Consider the following 24,969-nt stretch of genomic DNA (forward strand, 5'->3'; position numbering starts at 1 on the left):
CTGTATTTGTGCATCAATACCTGTATCTTAGTCTAAAATATGAATTATGACTATATAATTTTTAAGATAAAGGCACATCAATGATATATGTCATCTTTTGCTCCGCCTATCTCCATCTCAGCTGAATTTGACATGGTTACTACTGACGTGTGACAAATGTTTGTTTTTAGTTTGTTTAGATTAAAGGAATAATTTCGAGAAATTGACATTATCAAATTAGATAAGGTCTATCAGTATATTTAGGTATATTCTGGTGTTTTGTAAATTCCAGTGTATAAGCACTAAAATGTCTTTAGAAAGTAAATATAACCTTAAAAGTCCTGGTAAGTTTAACATAATGTTGGTTTTAATTACTTTGTCCTTAAAATGTTATTTGTAGGTGTAAAACGTTTAATGAGAGAAGCAATAGAATTAGCTAATCCCACAGAAGAGTATTTTGCATGTCCTTTAGAAGATAATCTCTTTGAGTGGCATTTTACAGTAAGGGGCCCTCCAGGAACAGAATTTGAAGGTGGATTCTATCATGGAAGAATTTTACTGCCCTCACAATATCCTATGCAACCTCCCAACATTATTTTGTTGACAGTATGTTTCCATCCTTTGCTATGAAAAATATTGCTGATTTTCAATTTTTTGTTTTAAATCAGTTGACCTGGTCTGTTTTTATCCACTGTCTGTGGATTGAAAATAAATTATCAATCTAAACTGATAAAAAATTATAGAGATCCTAATTATGAATAATAAATAAGTTATAATACCAGACAATAGCTGATAACATTTTTGAAGTATTATTTTTAATATTCATTAAATTATTACTGTAACAGTTGGATCTTAAACTTTAACTAAAAGAAGCTAGTAAAAGCAATAAAAGTATAATTACAGGAAGTACATTTCTTCAATAGTATATCACAAAGACTAATTTTGTGTGAAAACAATTTTCAATCCATTTTTTTATATAAAAGTGATTGTATGTATATTTTTCATGAAGAAAATGAAAATTGAGCTTGGACAATTTTTTATTGCATTAAAGTTACAATTAAAGTTTCATATTTCTTATTCTTGATTTTGTAGTACATTGTATTTTCTTATATTGTCATAAGTTTCTAGAACTCCTGTAGGCTATTGATTTCTCCTTACATTCCTGTCATTTCATAATGTAATCCTAGTATAGTATAGGGGTGCAAGCCCTACCAACTTGACAATACAATGAAATTGATATTAAAAAAATCTTTTTGGACTTACGACTTTTTCAGATAACAAAATTTTAGAAATTACCTGACTTACGATATTATCAGATATCAAAATTAAAGAAGCCAGCCTCAACATCACATTAAATACGTTTATTAAGAAATTATTGCAAAGTTTCAGTACAAAATAAAACTAATAAAATATAATGATTGTGTTCTATAGCTTTAGAAAAGAATTTATTTTACTTGTGTGGTAATGAATCATAGAAATTGAGCACCTCTTTTGGAAGGACATGTTTCACTTCTTGCATGTGTCTAAATTTTATAGCTGTTATCTTTGGTTTGTTTTGATATAAAGGTGTGATTCGTTCCAAGTCTTCTACAAGAGGCACTTTAATTCTGTGTGGAATATTAGAATACTCATCTTCATAGCGTGTCTTTACCTTTAGCTCCCCATTTGGGCAATATTGAATAAATTTTATGTCTGTCACCACAGGATTGTCTGCTTTGTTACCGGGTCTCTGAGACGAGACATAGTTCAAACTACTAAATTTCTTGAAAAAAGTATACTCAAGCCATTCCATATTATATGGTTTAGGTTTAATTCTGGCAGTTCTACACATTTCTATGTAATTACTTGGAGAATAAATTTCTTGGTTCTGTAATTTTCTCTCAATAGTGGCATGCATAGCATCACATTCCATTTGTGTATGGCTCTTCTCTAAAATTTTTTGAGTAATTTTTATTCCTGTTTTGACAGACACAAGCAAGAATGTATTTGCCAAAATTGAATTCCTATTCTGGTAAGTACAACCACCACTAAAAATGATTATTTTGTTCACAGGTGGTGACAAATCAAGTTTTGTACAGATTAAATGAAATATTATAGAATAGAATTCGTCAGCATTTAGTCATCCTTCACTTTCATCCCACAAAAAACAATATCCTTCAGACAATTTTATAACGGATATTGTAAAATTGTGGACTTTTAGCTTGGTTCTGTAATAGAGATCTGATGCCTTTAATACGGGACATAAAAGTACTGCTTGTAAGTCCATTGTTAATACAATTTTACTGTTGTCAGAGAATTTATCTGCATTTTTTTCATTTCTAGCTAGTGTCTTGTTATTTTGATGTATCATATAATTTTCTTCACTTTTATTTCCTAATTTGTAAGCAGAGCAAAGATGAACATTGATCTTTTCGAGGACTAAACAATGATAAATTTTTGCTCTCAAAAACATCAAAGTGAAAGATAAAGCCGGTTTTTGATTCATTTCATTGCAGTATGTTTTATATTTACGATAAAGAGCTGTCTTTGAAGACCACATTGGTTCCAAATATAACCTTTTTTGTTGATTTTCAACAATAATGCGACTCTACTTTGGGAAGAGCATCCAAAAAATTATTAATACATTTTTTAGAATCCTCAGCTTTATTTGAACCAGCTTTAGGTTGAGCCTGAACATTTTTTTCTTCATTGACTTGTGAAGAATCCAAAGCAGAAGCGGAAGATCCAAATCTTCCTCTTCTGTTTCGGACTTCCTTGTACTATTCAAAGAGTTTTTGTACTTTCCTACCCAGTCAAATACACATCTCTCTCCAATTGCCAAAGTATTTAAAAAAAGTTTCTTACAAACTTTGTACTTTTCTTCAGCTGTACTAAGTTTTAGGTAGTATTCATAAGTAGTCTGTCTTCTGAATTTTTTCTTGTTTTTACCTGTTCTCTCCTTGATGCTAACAATATTGACAGATTGAGCAACAAACATTTTTTTTCATCCCAATTCATACCCCAAAACTGAGCAAATATTTTTTGTCTTTTGGATTCATCAAACGAAGCACATTTGAGTTTCTTTTCAAGTTTACCGTTTTTGCAACCACAATTTACTTTTAATTTTCTTGCTTCCCGCCCCATAGTAAACGAATTTCCTTCTGTTCTCAAGTAATTTTGTCCTCTCATTCTCTTATCTTTGTTTGACTTTTGCATCCACTCTCCCTTTCTCGGTTTACCTTTTCGCGCTCGTTTTCTTATATTTTCTGAAGAAATTTCCATGGAACTATCAGAATTGATAGGATTATCTGTACCAATGTTTTCCAAGATATGTTCACTTTAATTTTAAGCATCACTCACGTCATCATTTTCTGCAGAAATTATAATCAAACTACTAGCATTGGTCGGATCATAATGTATAGTTGCAACATTTGCATCAGTGTTGGTTCTTTCATTTAAATCTGTATCGATGTTTTCCAAAATTTTGTTTACTTGAATCTGAAGTATAACTTTTGTCACCAACAAGTCCAGAGGTATTCATTTCCAATTGCAAAGAACCATCTTCTTGGACTAAGATATTTAGAGAACTTTCAACCACAGGAAAACTATTCATTTTAAATATTATACTCGTATCATTAGATACACTTAGCTCTAGATGTGAAACTGGTAGATTTGAGGTAGTTTCGTGAGGGTTTTCGTCTGCATTGATAATACCATTCTAGCTCCTCGAGATTGATTGGTTTGTGATAGTATACGATCTGTCTTCTTCTTAAAGTGCCTATCCGTTCCGGATGTTGGCGATCATCACGGCTATCTTTACTTTATTTATTGCAGCGCGGAACAGTTCAGTGGTAGTCGTGTTATACCACTTTCGTAAATTTTGAAGCCAGGAAATGCGTCTTCTTCCCGGTCCTCTCTTACCATTTACTTTCCCTTGGAGAATACGATCTGTAACAAAATAAATCCAAATAAATAAAGCTAGCGTCTTTGTGCTGGGTGAGATGTGAGTATGATAATGTCTAAAAATATCATCATTGATTCTAAAGAAAAATTATGTTGCCATAGGTGTCCATTTTAGAATGAAAACCGCTTAAGTCTGACCCAAGCAACTGGGACTTGGGAGTAAACAAATAAGGCACGATCTTAAAACTCCAGTGAAAAAGTCGTAAGTCAAGACATATGACATTTTCACTGAAGTATAATAAGCATTTTCTCGACTTACAATGTTTTCATCGAAATTTTAATCATTTTATTCCTTTTTTAAACGCAAAAAACACTAAATATTAAGCCAAATAATTAAGGAAAAAAAAATAGCAAATAGGAAATAAAGAGTACAAAAATGTAATAAACTTACCCATTTTCCAAATAAATTGAGTTCTTTACACAAATCAAAATATTATTTATCGGCACGTTTCACTCGAGATATGACAACTTCACTGGTGAATAGGTGGATATACAATTCAATTCAAGACTGACATCATTTTCATTTTTCGCCAGGTGGCAGCATGAGATTATTTTCTCTCTCTCTCTCTGTCTCTCTCTCTCTCTGTCTCTCTCTCTCTCTCTCTCTCTCTCAATTGTAATGTGTGAGGCCTGTTGCACACAAGACATTGGTATAAAAATCTCAATATCGACTTATGACTTTTTCATTCTAGGCCATCGATATACATACATACAATAATACTTATTGATATTGACTGGTACAGTAGTAACCTAATTGGCAGAATTTAAATCATTTGATCATTTAAGATTGATGCATATACAAAAAATATTTTCTTTTATGAAAATGTAAATTGACTATAAAAATTCTTAAATTTTGCACATTTATTCTGTACATCTACTGTGTGCTTTTGTACAAGATATATTGTGATAGTGTTCACAAGAGAAATGTATTACTTATTTAGGAAGTCTAGTAAGATATCCAAATAATCATGGAAAATTAAGTACCAAGTTACATCATCCACAGCTCACATTTTTACTATTTTTGTACAAATATTTCTAAATTTTGAGAGATTAGGTAACTAGATGAAGTTTGTTTATGTTAGTTTGGGTCAGATTATGTTAGGTTGGGGTATGTTACATTAGATCTGAGACATATAGACATATAATACCTAGACTGAGTGGTGCAATATAGACCTGTTCCCCCAGTTCAATAGAGAAAAAGATGCATCTGCATCTTTTTCTAATGAGCTGGTTTTATTGGCCACATGACCTCACTAACAATAAAATTTGTTACATCAAACATGTAAGTTGCTACTTCACTTATGTTTGGTACTGGGAATGTCACGTGATCAATAAACCCCTCCCATTAGAAAGAGATTCAAGGGCTGCTTGCATTGTTTTCTCTGTCGCATTGGGGGAACTGCTCTATATTGCAGCACTCAGTGTAGGTATTATATGTCTATGGTTAGACATGCTAGTGAGATTAGGTCTAGGTGGTTTGTTAGTATTTAGTTAGGTTAGGATTGATAAAGTTGGTTAGGTTGATATAATATAGATCTCTTTTCCATTAAGATTTATTAGAAATGTCATTTCAATGTGAGATCGGAAAGAGATGGTTATGTTTGTAAAATAAAATTATCTACAGTTTCATCATTCAATCAAAAGGGTTCGTTATAATTTGAATATAATCAGACAGCAGTTTGGGCCTGTAAAATGACAGTAATTTTCGCTTAAGCCGATAAGTTATATTTAATAGTCTCTTGGCGAATGAGAAGGCGAATATCGTCTGAACACATGCGTGTCAGGCCCCGATAATTTTATATTGGGAATTTGCAATATGATTAGAGTTTTTTACAAACTAATTCATAATATTTTTAACTCCTGTTTAAATTCATCTCATGATAATTTTATCCCGCCCTAAAAAATTTTCTTTTAGTTTTAAGTGACTTCACTGACAACTAATATTTACTGAAGTTTATTAAATAATCTTAAATAGAGTTTATAATGAAGTGTTATAGAAATAGCATGGGTTGTTTCGTATATTTAGAAATAAAAAACCTGAAAAAATTACAGACTCTAATAGTTTATTATCTTTTCTTTCAAAATGTTTTTTAGCCAAATGGAAGATTTGAGGTTAACAAGAAAATATGTTTATCAATATCAGGACACCATCCCGAAAGTTGGCAGCCTTCTTGGTCAATACGTACTGCTCTTCTGGCACTAATAGCTTTTATGCCCACTGCAGCATCTGGAACAATTGGTTCTTTGGATTACACACCAGAAGAGAGACAAGTGTTAGCAAAAAAGACAAAGAATTGGGAATGTTCAACATGTGGTAAGATATCAGAAAAGTTATCTACAGGAGGGCATGTACTTAGTCCAAAATTGACACAGGAAGAAAGTACCTTAATAAAGCAGATAGCATTGAAGGTAATGTATTCATGTACTTTTATAAACTAATTTTAGTATTGATGATTAAAAAATAAAATAAATAATGCATATTCATGTTGTAAACAATGACGAAATTATGATCATGATTTTGCTTTTTATCCACTACTTAAGGACCTTATGGTTTACTAAAAGTATTTATATATAAGCATTCTTTTTCATTGTTTCCCGTTCGCTGCTTTATTTTTCTAATTTGGGATTTTAAGTTCGTCTATGTCTTTTTCAACATCCTTCTTCCACCTGGTTTTCGGTCTACTTCTAGTTTCTTTCTATATAATTCTTTCTTATTTTGAATTTTCTTATTTTGACGTATCATCGTTTATATAGATTCGTTAGTCCTTTTTGTTTTTTAATTTACTTTTATTTTTCATTACTTCGATTGTTTTTCACGCTATTAAGTTCCACCATGACACTATTTTCTCCTATTTTCGTTGCTCCATTTACATCTACTGATACTTGTAGTTCTTTTTCCATAAAATTCTCCATAACCTCTCGCAATGCTTTTTGATCATTTGTATCAATTTTTAATCCTTGTATTATTACATTTTTCCTCTTTCTTTCTTTCTCCAATTTTTTTATTTTTTCGTTTGCTGTGTAATTGATCCATTTGTTTTATAACTTTTTCGTTTGTTTCCTGCAGCTTTCTTATTTCATCTTTGTAGTCGCTTTGTTGATCTTTTAGTTCCTTAATTTCATTTTTTAGTTGTTTGATTTCGTCTCCGGATCTATATTGTTTTTTATGGCTTTTATATCAATTGCTAATTCTCTCATCATTTTCATCATTTGATCTATTCCACTTGTGTTTTTTCATCTGTTTTTTGCTGTGTTCTTGGTGTGTTTTATAATCTTTTGCTCCAATATTCCTCCTCTTCTCTTCTCCTTTTCCCTTTATCAGTTAGCTCATCATCTGAATCCATTGTTCTTTATTCCTAGTAATTACCTATGCTAGAGTTATTAGGAAAAATTAATATCAAAGGATTAATACTAAAATTAGATAATAAAATCTTGGAAAGGGTAGAACACTTAAATATCTAAAGTGTTTATTTGTCTAAAGATATTTGGGTAGTTGGATTGACTGCAAGGTTCAAAGTGACGAGGAAATTTCGACCAGAAAAGAACTTACACGAAAAAGCTTTATCAACTAGCGTTCTATATTGTGCAATAGAAGTCTGCCATTGATCACACGTTTAAGAGTATTGAAGGACTACGTCTGGTCCGCTTTGTTCTATGGATGTGAAACCTGGACAACAAAAATAAAAAATCTTAATAAATTAGAAGCGTTCAAGTTGTGGTGTTACCGTCACATGCTCAGAATCCCATGGATAGTACACATATCTAACGAACGTGTGCTAGAGACCATGCACAAAGAGCGAGAATTGATCAACATCATCAAATTAAAAAAGGTCCAATACTTCGGCCATATAATGGGAGGACCTAAATATCGATTACTCTGGTTGATCATTCAGGGCAAAATCGAAGGAAAACGCTGGTCCGGAAGAAAACAAGTGTCCTGGTTGCGTAACACACAATGGACAGGTCAAACGGTCAAGGAATTGTTTCATCTAGCTGCTGATCGAGAAACATTTCATCAGCTTTTTAATACGAGGATAGCCAACGCTTGAAAATAAGCACGGCACACAAAGAAGAAGAAGAGTTATTAGCCACTGTGTCATGGGCGCAATTACGCGCAAACTCTACTCAAATCAAATTCCCACCCACACACGTGCTGGACGTGCCCAATTCTCCAGGAGTTTTATTACTGGGTAAAAATCAGAACCCGGCCCTGATTATGTGTTTACTAGATGTGTGGGCCAATATAAGTATAGTTACAAAATATCTTAAATCTGACCTATTATTTTCGGGGTTTATACTCCATGGTTTGTAATTGTTCCTTCCTGACGTTTCGTCTGTAATTGTGATAGATATTATCAAAGGTCATACCGCAGCGACATAAGCTCCTGCCACTCAGTGATGAAGGTTGATGGTATATTATTTTCGGGATTTATGGGCTGTTGTCTAGAATTGTTTCTTTTAGATTTTTCGTCTGCAACTGCGCCGGTAGACATTACCAATATGTGACAGCGGACATAAGTAATCTCCTGTCGCTCACTGATGAGCTCATCTGCGCTTATTAGCTTTACATAGGAAATCCTGTGTATGACGGAAACTTTGCTATAAACTGCCTTATGAAGTACGGAACAATGTTGGGAAGTTCGAAAGAAAAAAGAACAACGAATGCATGTGGGTAAAATGAGAATGCTTACATAGATAAGTGTAGAAACAAAAAAAGATAAAATGAAGAAAGGATATATTAGCAAAGTATTAGGAAAATGAGAGAGTAATGTTAAGATGGTTGGGGTATATTCAAAGTCGAAGTTGTAATCAGCCGATGCGAAGAATTGCTGAGTGGCAAGTTCCTGGAAGCAGTAGGAGAGCAAAGAAGACCTGATGAGGGACTCGTAGGTAGGCCCAATTTGGAAACTTATGGATACGTGTAATTAGAGTAGCTGATCCACATAGGGTACATTATCTGTACCAATTCAAAGATGAGTCGATCTATGTAGATAGATCTAGATAGTTCTAGATCAACTCATTGTTGATTTAGAACTATCTTAATTTGATATTATGTCAGAAATGTGATCCTCTATATAAATGGGAATTTCAATATCCCAACTGTGGCTATTTTTTCAATAATAACCATGTACCATGTGATGTACCATCAGTTACGTTTCATTCGTTCCACAAAGTCCGATATCGTTCTTTTGGCTGTTCTTCTTGCTATGCCAACGACAGGTTCTGGACCCAAGAAGGTTTCTTTTTTCCAATCCTTGAAAAGTAGGTCCGCTTTTTCGTTTCCTTCAACACCTCCTGCAGACACATCTCTATGTAGAATAAATTTCTGCCTGGAAAATAATGGAGTGATGGCTTTCACTAAGGTTTCACCGGGATGAGTGGGTGGAACCAAAACCTGCACTGATCCGTCGGAGCGAACTCATCTGGTTCACAGACGCTGCAATATATGGTCGTGGGATCGGATTTAAGTCGAGTGAGGCTCGACTACTATGCATCAGTCTTTCAAGCCGAGGTCTTTGCGATCCTGGTATGAGCTCAGGAGATAATTGATATGGCTTGCCCAGGCAGGACCATATCTCTCTGTTCTGATAGTTGAGCAGCTCTAAAAGGCTCTGGAGGAACTAAAGTCAGCTCTAAGCTGGTTCTTAAGTGTAAGAGATCACTGGCTAAATTTACTCTGACCAATAAGGTTAACTTGATATGGGTACTGGGACATTCAGATCAGGTGCCGACCGGTACTGGTCAAGTCTCAAGGAGCTTCTTTTGCGGAGATTCCAGGACTCTTGGGCTAGTGGTGGAGGTATGAGACAGGCTAAGTTCCACGTAGCGGGGCTATACAAAAGTTTTACAGCCGAACTTCTTCTAAACCGTGCCCTCTATGTGATGAGATAAACCTCTTCATATGTCCTCTGGAAGTGCACGGCATTGGCCTATCAGAGGTGGCAGATCCTAGTTTCGGTCTTTATAACCGATCCAAATGAATGAGTTACGTGCATGTCGTTGAAGCTTATTCAGATTCCCTTTGGTGGTCTTTAGTCGGCGTTTAGACCACCATACTAGTGTCCCATACGTAAGCATACATTTATATAGCCAGTACATCTGTTTGGGTGCCGTAGCGCATAATTTCCCAATTTCCCACATATTCTGCGACATGTCCAAAAACAAAGCTTCGCTTTTTTTTTTGTTCTTTCCAGATGGTCGTTCCATGTAAGTCGCTTATCTAGTATTACTCCTAGATAAGAGCCAAATACACAACAACTGGATTTATTTGCAGTTTCATATGCACTTTAAAAAGAGTACATATTATGTATAGATGGATATACAATTATAAGAGTCGAGGGTGGATGGAAAATATATTTGTTATCTTCGGTACATGTTAATAACTAATACTAATATAAACAACGAATTATATTAAAATTCTAACTCAAATTACAAAATCGTTTAATAAAAGACTAGAGAAGCTGATTGAGGTAGAGTAAGCATTGACTATTTGTTATAAAATGTTTTAAACTTTTGTTTCCAACAAACATGTAGGAAAATGTTTTTTGCTTAACAATTTTAGCTATTACTAAATATATGTTCTGGTTTTATTGTTTATTAAATTTAATTGCAAACATAAAAAAAGTAATTATATGGTTTCATTGACGTAATGAATGCTATAATATGACAAAAACCACCGAGCTGATAAATACATATGAAAACAAAATAGTTTTGCAGTCTTATGTTTAACTTTAAATATCTAGATTATCTTTATCGTTACACGTACCTAGTAGAGATAACAAGGCCTCCATTTAATTGTGACAATGTTTCCTTTTGGGCATACCAAGAATGACAATTTGAAATTAACAAATAGTTATTCAGATTATAATTGCACACAGAAATTCAGCCAGTTCCGGAGTTCTCAGAGGTAGATGCGACCTTCAATATAGAATAATAAAATAAAACACACTAAATAATTCAAAAAGTATGTATAATGAACAAAGTACAAAAAGTATTTAACCACATGGACGCCGGTGGCAGTTAATTATTAACAAATGATGAACAAATTGAACATCCATATACACTTTACATAGAAAATATCGAGGAATTGAAAAATTTGATGACAATTTTGCTAATGGTGCAGAATATACAAGTAAATATCGCTTCCCGTGCGTCCTTAGTACGCCTGAAGCGATGACAATGAATTTTTGCTCATCTTGTGCTTTTTAAATTACTTGAATTTGCCGCAAAACATCGTCAAAGAAATATCAGGGGGTGTGAAAATAACTGTATCGAAATTGAAAATACTGCTTTCATATAGGAACAATATTTTGTCAAGTTAATAGACATCAAAATTGTACAGATATATATATATATATATATATATATATATATATATATATATATATATATATATATAACTAAATTCTTCTTCTTCTTTTTATGTAGACATGACTCTGTTTTTCAATGTGCCTCCAGTAAGTTGTCGTTCCATCTCGGGAATCGTCTCTTGCCCTCTTTACTACTCTATTTGTTGTTACTCGCCTTATATGATCGTTCCGTACCACTCTTTTATTTCTTACCCAGTTCTTGATGTTCTCCACCTTGCATCTACGTCGTATATATGTACTTCTAGCTCTGTCCCATAGTGTCTTACCATCAATTTTTTGTGTTTCTAACATCATTTTTGTCCTCTTTGTGTCAGGTCTTGTTTCTGCCGCGTATGTCATTATTGGTCTAATGACTTTTTTGTAAATTCTGCCTTTCATTTCTTTCCCGATATTTTTATTTCTCTATATTGTTTCATTCAAGCAAACTGCGGCTCTGTTTGCTCTATCCATTTGATCTTTTCCATTTCTGTTTAAAGCTTTTCGTAGCTAGATAATGTGATGCCTAAATATTTAAACTCCTTCCTTCACTTGTTCTATTATCTGACCTTTCAGCTCCAATTTACGTCTTAGTAAATTTGTTGTTATAATATAACTAAATTGTTCATATAAAATAACATACTATAAATATTTTTGTACTTACTTTTTGTTTTATAGGCAGAAGAGGACGCGAATAAGAAAGAACCCAATAGCGAAAGTAAAAGAAGAGAAGAAAGTACATCGGAAGAGAGAGATGATTATGAACTCAGGCAAAGAATTTCTACTCAAGTAAATGAAACTGTTGGTGAAAGTATTTCAGCTCCTGCGGCCGATCCTTTATTAGAAGATTCAATCCAAAGAAGTAATACGTAAGTTACATAATGTCTTGCTTTTTATTTATTTATTTATTTATTTACTGACGGATCTATTTCACATATAACAAATTAAAACAACCTATAACATACACCTATGAGGTGTATAATAAATTTCTATTATCTACAATCTGAACTATACGAACATACTACTGTAACAGTTCAAGTGCTTGACACACTCTCAAACGAATTCCACCCAGAACAAGGTGTCAGACAAGTATGTATACTGTCTCCACAATTATTTAATATATCTTCTACTTTATGTACAGTGCTTGTTTTCAAGCGTCGGCTGTCGTCGTATTAACAAGCTGATGAAATGTTTCTCAGTTGGCAGTTAGATGAATAAATTCCTCGACCGTTCGACCTGTCCATTGTCCAATGTTACGCAGCCAGGACAGTTGTTTTCTTCCGATCCAAAGTTTTCCTTCGATTTGCTCTGAATAATTAACCGGAGTAAGCGATGTTTGGATGTAGATATAGAACAGGGAACCAAGCATAATCAAGTAACAACTGAGAAAATCAATAAACTTGATTGTCATCAGTTATTTTTTAGAATGGATTATTTTTAACAACGGTTATTTTAAGATATTGTAGGTTACGTCCAATATTAGTATAGGTAATTTATACTTTTGTTGTCTGAAAGTAGTTTAAAAAATATTATTCATAAAATAAATATGCTACTTGGTTCCTTTTTAAAAAATTAAATTTCAATATTTTTTATCCAATTTTAAAAAGAACCAGTCACTTGGTTCCATGTATAAATAGGTATTTTTTTTTATAAAGAAACATAAAATATTTTTATTGACAAAGTAGCAACGAGTGGGTTTCAGGGAACACAAGAAAATGCCAAGTCACCAAATAAAACAGGTTTATTTTCCAACAAAGCAATGTGGTTCCTTGTACAAAAACGTAAAAACAATATTTAATGCTACAAACAGGTATCAATAAAGGTAAAAGAAAATAAAAAAAATAGTAATTATTATTTTTGACAGAACTTTTTAACAAAATCTGCCTCATTATTCAATTTCAGTTTCAAAATCAGCGTCACCATCATAACCATCTACATCATCTACAATAGCATCATTAGCAAGCAATGATGTAACAAAGTTTTGCACGTTTTCAGGAATCAAATGAATAATAGATACTTGGGTGCAGAAATAGGTTTTCCAGTCGGCCATGAAAGCTGTTAATGATAGCTGTGGTTTACCTTTAACTTTTGGTTTTAAATCAACTTCCATAAACTGTTCATCATCATTATGTGAGAATTAAAAAAATAAACTAAATTGACGTTCTTTCTCGATTTTAATTTTTCAAACCAACACCCAGTTTACTTTTTGTCCTGTAATATCGGGTTTTATGTTGATAATCATTTTTCCTAGAGTACTTGAACTTACGAAGTCACTGGTAGTCATGGTGATACTGTCATTGCATTTTTTTCCTGCAGCTTCTCATAAAATTTGCATAATCCTCTGACCCACACAATCCTTGCTGAAATTTTATAGCTTTTTCTATATCGCTAAAATCAGCGTCATTGGGTAGAAAACTCTGGCCCGATTCCAAAAAATTTATTGTTATCTTGTTTAATGTAGGGTGATTATGTAAGGCATGCTTCAGCAACAAACATATTTTAATGTTGCGGTTTTGGCCGCCACATGAATCGCACCAAAAACTAATTTCTTTGATTTCGGGGCCTAGACGGAGATCTATAAACTTTTTCAAACAAGATCCAACCTCCTGTGATCCTCGTCCGGCGACACCTTCTGGCCAAATAAAATAGTGGACTTTGTTGGTGGTGGCTGTATGTATCTCGAGTTTGTACAACCAAATCTGTCGCTTGTAGAAAATAATGTTGGTTGAGAGTTTTGGCATTCGTAACGTTTTCTCAAGATCAAATGTTATAGTTTCCACAAGTTGATTAGATTTTGCTTTCATTTGCTTTCTAGCTTGTTCGGCTGCTTCCAAGTGTTCATAATGTTGTTGGTTAAAATTTTCTACATTACTAACGATATTTGAAATCTTTTTTTAAAGTTTTACGTGTAATGTTAAACTCGGTGTAGAAAATACGCCTATAATATGAGAAGCTTACAGGACTATTGTTTGCTGATTTATAAAGGTTATACATTTTTTCAAGTGTCATGTCAGTAGGTAAATATTCTCTCTCTGTTTAAGTTCGTCGGTAATGAGATTTATACCTTGGAATTTTGTTAATATGTGCCATAACCTCTTCCTTTTTCATTTTAGACAACCTTTTATAATGTTGATGCTTACAGCTGTTATCTTTTAAGTCTAATACTCTTGATTTTGTAAGTGCTGTATTTACGCGTTCAGTGGATATTCCTAGGGTTTTTACGAACATATCGCGGCACATCGTAAACCTATTCATCGTGTATGTTCTTGAATGTAATCTTAGATGACTACCTTGAATATGATTTCTTCGTCTTTTAACTGCATTTTCTTGAACCAAGGCCAACCCGTTTTGAAGATCATATCTGCGATATTGTCGTCAAAATCACTCTCCTCAGATAAATCGGTGTTCCGGCATACCATAGTTTTATTATGAGCCTCCGCTGTATTATTTTCCTTACTTGCACCATTTTGCTTACCATTTGGATAACTATCTTTGTTGTTACCTGAGCTATGATTATCCTGAAACAAAGTTATAATAGGTAAGTGGCGTATTTATACGGTAAACAGTATTTTTTTCAAACTGACTATAAAAAAAACGATATTTAAATATATTTTGATTTATTACAAAACACCAAAGTAATTATGTCTGACTACCTAATTTGTGTTCATCGAATAAGATGATTAGGAATATTATCGTGCAAATCCTACTTCAAAAAACATCTTAGCAAAATACGAAAACATCTAGGTACCTATAGTATATTTGAAAAATAAGCTGGAGTAAATTCTCAGAATACTAATCTTCGAACCTCGAAATACATAGGCGTGCACATCTTCTAACTAAAACGTAATCTTAAAAGAAAAGTTTTCGTTAAATTTATTTGGGTATTTAGAACAAAATAGTCCAATCTAATACTGGTTTAAAATAAAACTATACACATAAAAAGAATAAAAATTCTTATTCTTCGATTAATTGTGAAACATACAGTTAATATAAAATAATAAAATACAATAAATTATACTGAAACGTAAAATACATACAAAAACTGTAAGCTTTTATACATTCCTATTAATAATTAATAATATTCTTAATAATAATAATATTCGAAATAAGAATCAAAATTATATTAGCAATAAAAAAATAAATAAATAAAAAATAAACAATGAAATTGACGGTAATTAGTTCAAATGTAAAATAAACTTCTGAGCCTACAGTTTAAAGTTAGCCTACAGTTATCCAATCCAGGATGAATTATTATAGGTTTTATACTGCTATCTATTATATGATGATCAAGCTTCCACATATTTTTCTTAATATTCATAACGTGATTAATATATTTTTGCTATTGTTCAGTCGTTACTTTGGATATTGATTTATAAAAAAGATTAGTAACATCTGACAATTTAAAAGTTGTATTATTTCGAGCAACGTTACCTTTAACTTCGGCCCATACTAATTCAATTAGATTTAGCTCGCAATGATACGGTGGTAGGAAAAGTATTTCAATTCTTCGTTTTTTGGCTATCTTCTCAACGACATATTTTTTATAATTTTGTTTATTAATTTTAGCAAGCCCTAATAATTCTGCTTTTGTCATTGTATCGTCAAAGATTAAATTCTTAGAAGTTGACCACATTGCAATTTCATCTTTCCTCCATTGAGTAGTTGGTTCAACTAATCTAGAGTGGTAACTTGCATTGTCCATCACAATAACTGAATTTTTAGATATGAATTCAATCATCTGTTCGAAATATTCTTCAAACACGTGTCCGTTCATCTCTTCGTGGTAATCATAGGTCTTTTTTGATTTAAACAAAAGTATACCCTCCTTAAGAAATTAATTAATTAATTACAAAAGAACAATTAATCGTCAACCTTTACCTGTTGGTTCCTTGAAACCAGTTGAATATGCTTCCAGAAATGCTTGTCGATATGTTTTTATAGTTTTATCTTTCGAAACTCTCCTGACAGTATGCCCTTCATTAATCCACGTTCCGTCTAAATAATAAATATTCTTATTTTCTGTCCTCCTTTTTTTAATTTTTCTGAGGTAGTCTCGTCTCCAACACACAATTTCTTCGGAATCGATAAGCATTGACTGTCTGCCAACTTTTTCATACTTTAACTCTTAAGTTTAACTCATGCAAAACTTGCCAAAGTGTGTCACTACTTATTGTGGGTAAATCGGGATCATCGGTAATAGCTTGTAAAACTTTATCTAAAGTTGGTATTTGTTTGTATAAAAAAAATGTGTGGACCATTCTACGAATTGCATTTTTTTAAAATTCATCCACATTCACTTTTGACAATTTTGGTTTTCCTTTTTTCGGTTTGGGTGGGGTTATACCAGCTGATGATTTTTCCTCTTTTAAAATGTTATATACAGTTGATTTTGAATATCCCATTACTTTAGACGAAATTTCAACTATACTATCAACAGTATTGGAAGGATTGTGTTGCTTAAAATAATTGTAGATATTGAGGATAATACTCTTCTCGTTAAGTGATAAAGGACTCAACTTTAATTTTTTTAACTGGTGTATAATCACACGTTAATTCCATATTCTATAAACTCACTATTCACTCTTGCAAAATAAACAGATTTATATAAATATAATATGCTTTGAAAATGCTTTAAATATCTAATAAACTAAAACAAATAATGTAATTCCCTTAAAGTACGTCTATGACCAGCTGAAGAATCCCTAGCCTACTGTTCTAACAATAGCAGGTAACTAATTTTTACGATAGTCCATGTGACGTGGAAAAATTTCTATCTAAATAGTCAAACCAAACGCAAAATAAGCTAAAATATTGACGTTGTACGAAAAGCACACGTACTACAATATGCTTAACAATTTAGTTTTTTTCTGAGAATTTACTCCAGCTTATTTTTCAAATATACTATATGTGCACATCACTTCGGATTCCATAAATATCATATTTCTGAATAAAGAACCAATAAGAAGAGAATCCATATTATTCCTACTAGACATTTTAGAACATGGAACCAAACAACAATAAAAAGTACCAAACCCCCACATTTCACTTAACTTCATTATTGAAAAAGGAACCACGTAACATATTTGAGGTTATAAAATCCATATAAAAATGTAATGATTTATAAACTTACCTGCTGTTTATTATGTGCATTGGATGGTCCTGGCAATACTTCAGAGGCTTTTAAAAGATTTAATATTTGTTTTCCACGCGACATTCTTATAAACTTTCAGATTATTTCGAGATCACTAAAACGTGGTCCAAAAACTGTGGATCTTTGTTCTAAAATTACTATTTTGCAACATAGACCTTTTGTCAACAGATGACGCTAGGGGTATTATTTAAAATTTATATTCTGGGGCTGGGTGCAGGGGTACAGTGGAAATCTATTTAACAACAGAAACTAATATTTCAAAATTTGGCGGTTGGTGTCCTGTTCTATATCTACATCCATTTAGGTCCTCTTATTATGTGGCCGTAACCATTGTACTATTGGACAATTGGACCTCTCTCATTTTGATGATGTTGATCAATTCTCGCTCTTTGTGCAAGGTTTCTAGCACACGTTTGTTAGATATGTGTGCTGTCCACGGAATTCTCAACATGTAACACCACAACCCGAACGCTTCTAATTTATTAAGATTTTTTATTTTTGTTGTCCAGGTTTCACATCCATAGAAGAAAGCGGACCAGATGTAGCACTTCACTCTTAGACGTGTGGTCAATGACAGACTTCTACTGCACAATACAGAACGCCAGTTAAAGCTTTTTCGTTCAAGTTTTATTTTGGTCGAAATTTCCTCGTCACTTTTAACCCTGCAGTCAATCGAACTACCCAGATATCTAAATTGTTCCACCCTTTCCAGAATTTTGTTATCTAATTTTAGTCTTAGGTCTTCGATATTAATTTTTCCGACCACCATCTATTTTGTTTTCTTTGCGTTGATCGTTAAGCCCTTTTCAGTGCATTCTTTGTTTACGTCTTTCAACAGGGTTTGAAGCTGTCATTATGGCGGTATTATCTGCGTATCTGATCTTAATAACAATTTCACCACCGATTTTAACATGTTTGCGACGATTATTTAACGCTATCTCAAAAACTTGATCAGTGTAGGCATTAAACAGCATCGGTAACATAACACATCCCTGTCTGACATCACGCTTAATAGAAACTTTGGCTGACACCTCTTGATCCACCTTAATACAAGCGGTCTGATTGTAGTAAAGATTTTTGAGCGATCTAATATCATACGTGTCCAGACCAACTGAGTCCAAGTATTGAAATAGTAGTGTATGTGGTACTCTATCAAAGGCTTTTTCGAAATCTATACGTAAATATTTTTCCTAAACTCAATGCTCTTCTGTAAGTGTATTCGCACAACTCTTCTTTAAAACACTTGATATTTCTTCTTATGATTATATATATATATATATATATATATATATATATATATTGCTTTGTGGAGTTCCTTGAACAATACTATATTTAATATAAAATTAGTATTTCTTGGGTTTAGGTATGAAATTTATTTTTTAGATTTAGGTTTAGGTAATATTTCAATATTACTTATTGAACCTAAACCCAAGAGATACTACTAATTTTATATTATATATATATATACATACATATATATATATATATACATACATATATATATATATATATATATATATATATATATACATACATATATATATATATATATATATATATATATATATATATACACATACAGTACATAAATCTTTCTGCTAGACATAGGTAATATACATTGAGGTAACTGTGGCAACTGCGCTTTCTCGAGTCTGAAAATATCCCACGACACTAAGGCCGGCTCTACACATGGGATCCAACGTTGGTCCCAACGTTGGGTCAACTGTGTTCCCAGTTTTTTAAAAAGGCGAATTTTACGTCATTTTGTCTACAGCGTTACTTAAAGCTACTAGATCTTTAGAGCTGCCGTATTTGACAACTGCAGACTGAATATATGAGTGTAAACCTGACGACGAGGCTCTGAATCCCATTTATTCTTATATTAACTCAATTCCCAAATTTCTTAGCCTTCAGCCGATAATATGGAAGTACATATTTTAAAAGTTATGTCTACACGACGGTGGTCTATTAGGACAAAATGATCTATATTTCAAAATTAAAAGCATATACTTTTTAAAATGTTTAGATAAGTACATTTTCTTTGGGTGCCTGAAAGGTACTGGAAAAACAGGTATGTATATTATTTATTTATGTAAGAAATAGCCTTTTGAGCAAAAACCCCGTTCTGATAGTCCACCGTCGTGTATTGGAGTGTTAATTATAAAAAACTCAACGGAAGTGGCTCAGGTGGCCGAAGATCGATTTTTACATGTTGTAAATGTGTTTTTTAATGCCGTCATGGAATGGAAATTTTCTTCGATAAAGTAATTTATTTATTTAAAAGAATACTGTGTAAAATGGCAGCACAAGTGTTTTAAAAGAAAAAAGAAGGTGAGTAACACTAAGCCGCAAACCCCTATTTTTCGATATTCGATACACCAGCGTAATCTAGGCCAACTAACAGACCATTTAGTCTTAATACTGTTACGTAACCCTATTTGTTTTCTGGTCAGGATTTGAACAATTAATTCACTCACTAGATCATTCATAGTGAAGTCTGGGCCGCTTCGGTATTTGACCCACGATTTTATTCTAGTCGTAACTACGCCTTTTATGTATTTTTAAAAAATTAATAAATAGTTGAATAGATCCTACAATAAAAGTTAATTTATATTCTGTGATTTAAAATTATCGTTATCATACCTAGCATATTTAGCACAAATAAAGTAGATCCATTCTTATCCGTCTTGGATAAAAATATATTACAACAATAAAAATATTTATATTAAACATTAAACTTTTTACTTACAGCTTGGTTTATAAATCGTCAGAATCCTGAGAATTCATTGAGTCTTCTGACTCGTTGGCGCCGATCCTTACTATTAGAGACAGCTCTTTCAGTTCTTTCAAATAAGCCGCCAACTAAATATGACCATTTCTACCAACAAAACTAAATGTATGACAATAGCAAAAGATCCGCTCAGATGTAAGTTAGTGGTTGAGAACAACCCCATAGAACAGGTGATGCAATTCAGATATCTGGGCATAGATATATCAAGCACACACGACCCAGTAAAGGACCTAAGGAGTCAGATCAACAAAGCATCCGCATTATCGGGATGTCTGCGGGAGATAGTCTGGTCAAATCCGTATATGCGCACAGATAGTAAAATTAAAATCTACAAGACTTGCAAACGACCAATCATGAAATATGGCATAGAAGTGCGCGAAGATACCAACAAAACGAAACAGATGCTAAGGGTTGCCGAAATGAAAACCCTAAGAACAATAGTGAGCAAAACAAGAAGAGACAGGGTGAGAAATACAAACGTCAGAGATTTGTGTAAAATTCAAGATATTGTAAGATGGGGAAGGCAGCGTAAGAGGATGTGGTACAATCATGTAAGACGAGTGGATGAGAATAGACTCCCAAAAATTGCCCTAAAAAACAACCCGCCCGGTTCAAGATCTCCTGGAAGACCACCTAAAAGATGGAGGCAATCTACCTTCCAGGAAATTAACCAGAGGCAGTTTCAGAATTAAACAGATCGAAAGATCGCCAAGAAGTAGAAAAAGAAGCAGAAGGATTCAACTCGCAATGGTAAGGTGGAAGTCCCAAAACAGTAATACCACATGAAGTCTAGCCATTAAATCAACAGCATATTGACGATATCTACCACGATGCTCCTTGATTATTGTCATTAGTTCTGCTTTGACTATATGGTCTGTAAATGAAATACATTTTTCTCGTAGCCCGCTCTGCTTGATGGATTTTCTATCAGTCATCGTTGGAATGCGTTTAACAAGGCTGCTGTGCTAAGATGCATTATCCAATATTATGACAGAGTTACTATCTGCACGCTGGAGAATGTTCTCGAATCATATGGAGTTCCTGACGGCGCTCGCAATCTTGTCAATAAACCTTCAACAAAGGCTTGTTGTGCATTTGTTACTGTTCTATCTTGCCAAACTTTGGCGACTATATGTCCGGCGTTAACTAAAGTCTCGTCCAGGTAATAAATTTTTCGTTTTGTCGCACGATATTTATGAATTTAGCGTAGATAATTACGTCGCCATGATATAATTTCCTCCTTATCTGTTAACATGGAATCCTGCATCGTTTTGTATATCGAAAGTTAAGATCTTGTAATGCTTTTCATAATAATGCACGTAGATTTGAGAGTTAGAGCCCCATTTTCAAAGAAAAATGAATGTACAGTTCTGCGAAGGATGTTTTGGGCTTCATACAACTTAACAGGTTTTCGTCAGTGCTCATTTGCAGATGGTGGTTTAAAACCATTTTTTAGTTTTTTCTCACGCACAATACGTTCAACTGTTGCCACTGCTACTAGTGTTAAAAAAGAAAAGCGACTAACAGCTTCCGTTGAAGGTAGCGTTTTTTAGTCGATCATATAACTTCCAGATAATTTGTTTTTTTGTCTTATGAGACGGGTCTATGGCGTGGATGTCGTTGACTTATACCACTAGTTATATCTATGTTTATTCTACGAAAAACTGATGGAATATACGGGAAATCTTGTTACTTTAACCTAATATTTTGTCTTACGTCGAAATAAAAATAAAAAACTAATTAACAAAATAAGTACGAATGCTATTAAGACAAAGCATTCGAACACAGATTTAACAGGCGATACTATAACAACAACGATAAATACTGATTGCAAAAACTGTTCGCATGTTTTAAATAACATTTTTGCCGATTAATTGATCATTTACCGGTTGTGTAATTCCCACTAAGATATTATCCAGACTATTAATTTCCAACAATCAACAAAAATGTAATACAATGACAAGTATGAATTTAATGGTAGTACTATCTTCGCCGTCGCAGCATATATTTACTTGTCGATAACAGTTTTTAGATAACACCAATCATTTTTGAATATGTGTGGATTTAAGAAATTGATTTCGGTAAAAGTTTTAATCGTAGGAAGTAACGTACCTACATTCCCATTTTCCTACAGGTGGCCTTGACGACAGAAGTGGGCTTAAGAAATCGCAGTTGCCAAAATTACCTCAATGTATATTACCTATGTCCAGCTGAAAGATTTACGCACTTTATATATACAGTGTGGTGCTTAAGAGAAACAATTAAAAGAATGAGTAAAATAAATAAATCCAAGCTCTAAGCCTGTAGCTTTGTTATATGCATTCCTGTTAAATATAATTTGGCATTTAAAGCCATTTCAGTGTCCCCTATCTACCCTAATGTATGCACATTTCAGAATCACAGAATCGTCCTGTATACAACCTATACACTAAAAAATGTTATTATTATCATGTTTTCTGTTTTAGGGATAAATTATGGACAGCAGCAATCTGGATATTAATAACAATAATAGCTCTCCTGCTAATACGACGAATTTTTTTCCTATAAACTAATGGCATTATAAAACATTGTATCCCTTTAAATAGAAAATTTTATACCAACATGAAAGCAGTGTAATTAGGACACAGTGTACTGTATTTTATAAGTAAAGACTAAAGACAAACATTTGCATACTATATGTCGTCGTCAGATCTCGGAACTGGACATTATGCTGAATATTCAGCAGTTCAGTTAACTGTATGATCTTTAAATTCTTTATAGTAAAGTAAAAAGTTAATTTTTATTCTCGATAATGGTTTATATAGAAAAGTATTTAGTTGTGATATCTTATTTTTTTTTTGTTTTTTTTTTGTTTTTTTTTACATAAAACAGTCTAACCAATCTATCTCTTGATAATATCTTGTGTTAATTTAATACAACCTTCCTATATTAATTAAGTGAACATTTTGTTGTCATGATTTCTAAAATATTGACAACACAGGGTATTTTCTAGGTATTTCTCTAATATGCCCGTTTCCCGTCAATTTTGTTGACCATGAGCCATCTGCTGTCTTCTGTAATCTCTAGTTGATAAAGCTGTTTATAACTTCATCTTGTGAGGTGTATGTTCTTCTAGATGTTTACACTGAAATGCAGATATCTGAAACGGCCAGGGTTATTTACTGTTGATAGATCGTAAATGACCGCGTTTGTCATTCCTCAAGTTGTTGTAAATGGACATTTGTTACTTCAGTTATGCTATACAATCTGTCTTTCGATATCCTATTCATTATTGTATGGCTACAGTATTCAAGATATGTTAATAATGTAGTAATGTTTATTTCTGTGATCAGGCGAAATCATATAAATACGTGATTTAAGATAACACTTGGGTTTAGTTAAAATAATAATAGAAATTCTCTGGCATTTATATTTTAACTACCTTTTTGTGATTTTATTTAAGTTGTATTTTTAACCAAAACAAGTACAGTTAATTCGTATATGTTTACATATATATTTATTGTTAGAATATAATAATTAAAAAAAATATATTTTTTGTTTCAACAATATGTTTTTTATTTAAGTGAACTAAAATAAAGGTATTTTGGTCATATCACGACGGTAAAAGGTATGAGAAATTTGATAAATCAGCGTAATTTGCGGTCAAAATATCAACAGAAAAATCTTCACTGAGATGATTACTAGGTAACTCTTGATTCCGAGAAATACTCATCCAATACAACACAAACTGAGTACAGAGAATCAATAATCCTATCACCCGATTGAAATAGATTTTTGAACGCACGATGAAGGATTGAACAAGACTTAATATAGAAAATAAGTTTTTTAAAACTCCGCCTGCAGTGCTATTGGATGGATCGAGTAGGTCAACAGTACTGTTGCCGGTCCCAAGCCCGGATACAGGAGAAGGGAGTCTTCAGCAAGGTTAGATCTCCACTGATGAACTATAAATGCTATAGGACAGGGTTATACATTGGAATAGGACGGATTCAACGATGCCAACATGCGAGAAAAAGGAAACAAAAAATATTCTTGGAATCAGTACGTGTAACGTAAACACACTAACCACAAGTGAACAAAAAATATCTAAAGAACTAAAAAAGAAGAATATGGATATCTGTATATTTGAAGAGAAAATTAAAAAGAAAAAATGTCAAATTATGTTAGATAACTACCTAATGTTCTACAGTGGTGTTGCGAAAGAAACCAGAGCATAAGGAGGAATCGTCCTATCGGCGACTGACGGACTGTAAATATATTTCAGAAAAAATAGTTCGCATAAAGATTAGATCGCTAGATGTCAAGCCGTTAAATGTGGTAGCAATTTATGCATCTGAGAACATACACAAATTAATATAACATAACAAATACAAGAGAAAGCTTCTGCGAACAGAGCACAGTAAAACGAATCCCACAGAATGAATATATGTTCATTATGGGTGACTTTAACGCCCGTGTTGGTGATGACATAGTATCAGATATATAAGAACGATATAACGAGGATGTTAAAAATGAAAACGGAGATCTGCCAGATATAAGCAGCACAAATAAATTACGTAATTAATAATAGTTTTTCCCTCACAAAGAACAAAACAAGTATACCTTTGAGAATAACAGAGGAGCAAAGATCTATGATTTACTATATTCTTCCGAATAGAGAGCTACTCCCCAAATTTTTTATGTAAGAGCACTAACATCGGCAGAGACAGGAAGTAATCATAAGCCAGTATTGTGCACAATCCGAAGGAAAATACATATTA

General features: G+C 32.9%; 1 protein-coding gene across 2 annotated transcripts; it reads left to right on the top strand.

The window, feature by feature from the left end:
- On the top strand, window positions 1–23,755 carry LOC140437117 (ubiquitin-conjugating enzyme E2 J1-like). 2 transcript variants are annotated; one of them, XM_072526446.1, is made up of 5 exons: window positions 1–323; window positions 380–585; window positions 6,016–6,330; window positions 11,946–12,136; window positions 13,170–13,358. In XM_072526446.1, exons 1-5 carry the CDS (start codon window positions 287–289, stop codon window positions 13,234–13,236), a joined length of 816 nt encoding a protein of 271 aa, XP_072382547.1. In that variant the 5' UTR covers window positions 1–286; the 3' UTR covers window positions 13,237–13,358. The 2 variants fall into 2 exon arrangements, with proteins under 2 accessions (XP_072382547.1, XP_072382546.1); XM_072526445.1 differs by lacking the exon at window positions 13,170–13,358 and adding an exon at window positions 22,675–23,755 and having other exon boundaries at window positions 40–323.
- Window positions 23,756–24,969: the final 1,214 nt, after the last annotated feature.

Source organism: Diabrotica undecimpunctata, chromosome 3, assembly GCF_040954645.1.
Source record: "Diabrotica undecimpunctata isolate CICGRU chromosome 3, icDiaUnde3, whole genome shotgun sequence".
In the NCBI taxonomy this organism is placed as follows: domain Eukaryota; kingdom Metazoa; phylum Arthropoda; class Insecta; order Coleoptera; family Chrysomelidae; genus Diabrotica; species Diabrotica undecimpunctata.

Bases quoted from the DNA above. Each gene is read 5' to 3' on its own strand.
- LOC140437117 (XM_072526445.1), top strand. From the start codon at position 287: ATGTCTTTAGAAAGTAAATATAACCTTAAAAGTCCTG. The intron at 586-6,015 runs GTATGTTTCCAT...AATGTTTTTTAG, and splicing joins CCAACATTATTTTGTTGACA to CCAAATGGAAGATTTGAGGT. The intron at 12,137-22,674 runs GTAAGTTACATA...TTTCTGTTTTAG, and splicing joins TCAATCCAAAGAAGTAATAC to GGATAAATTATGGACAGCAG.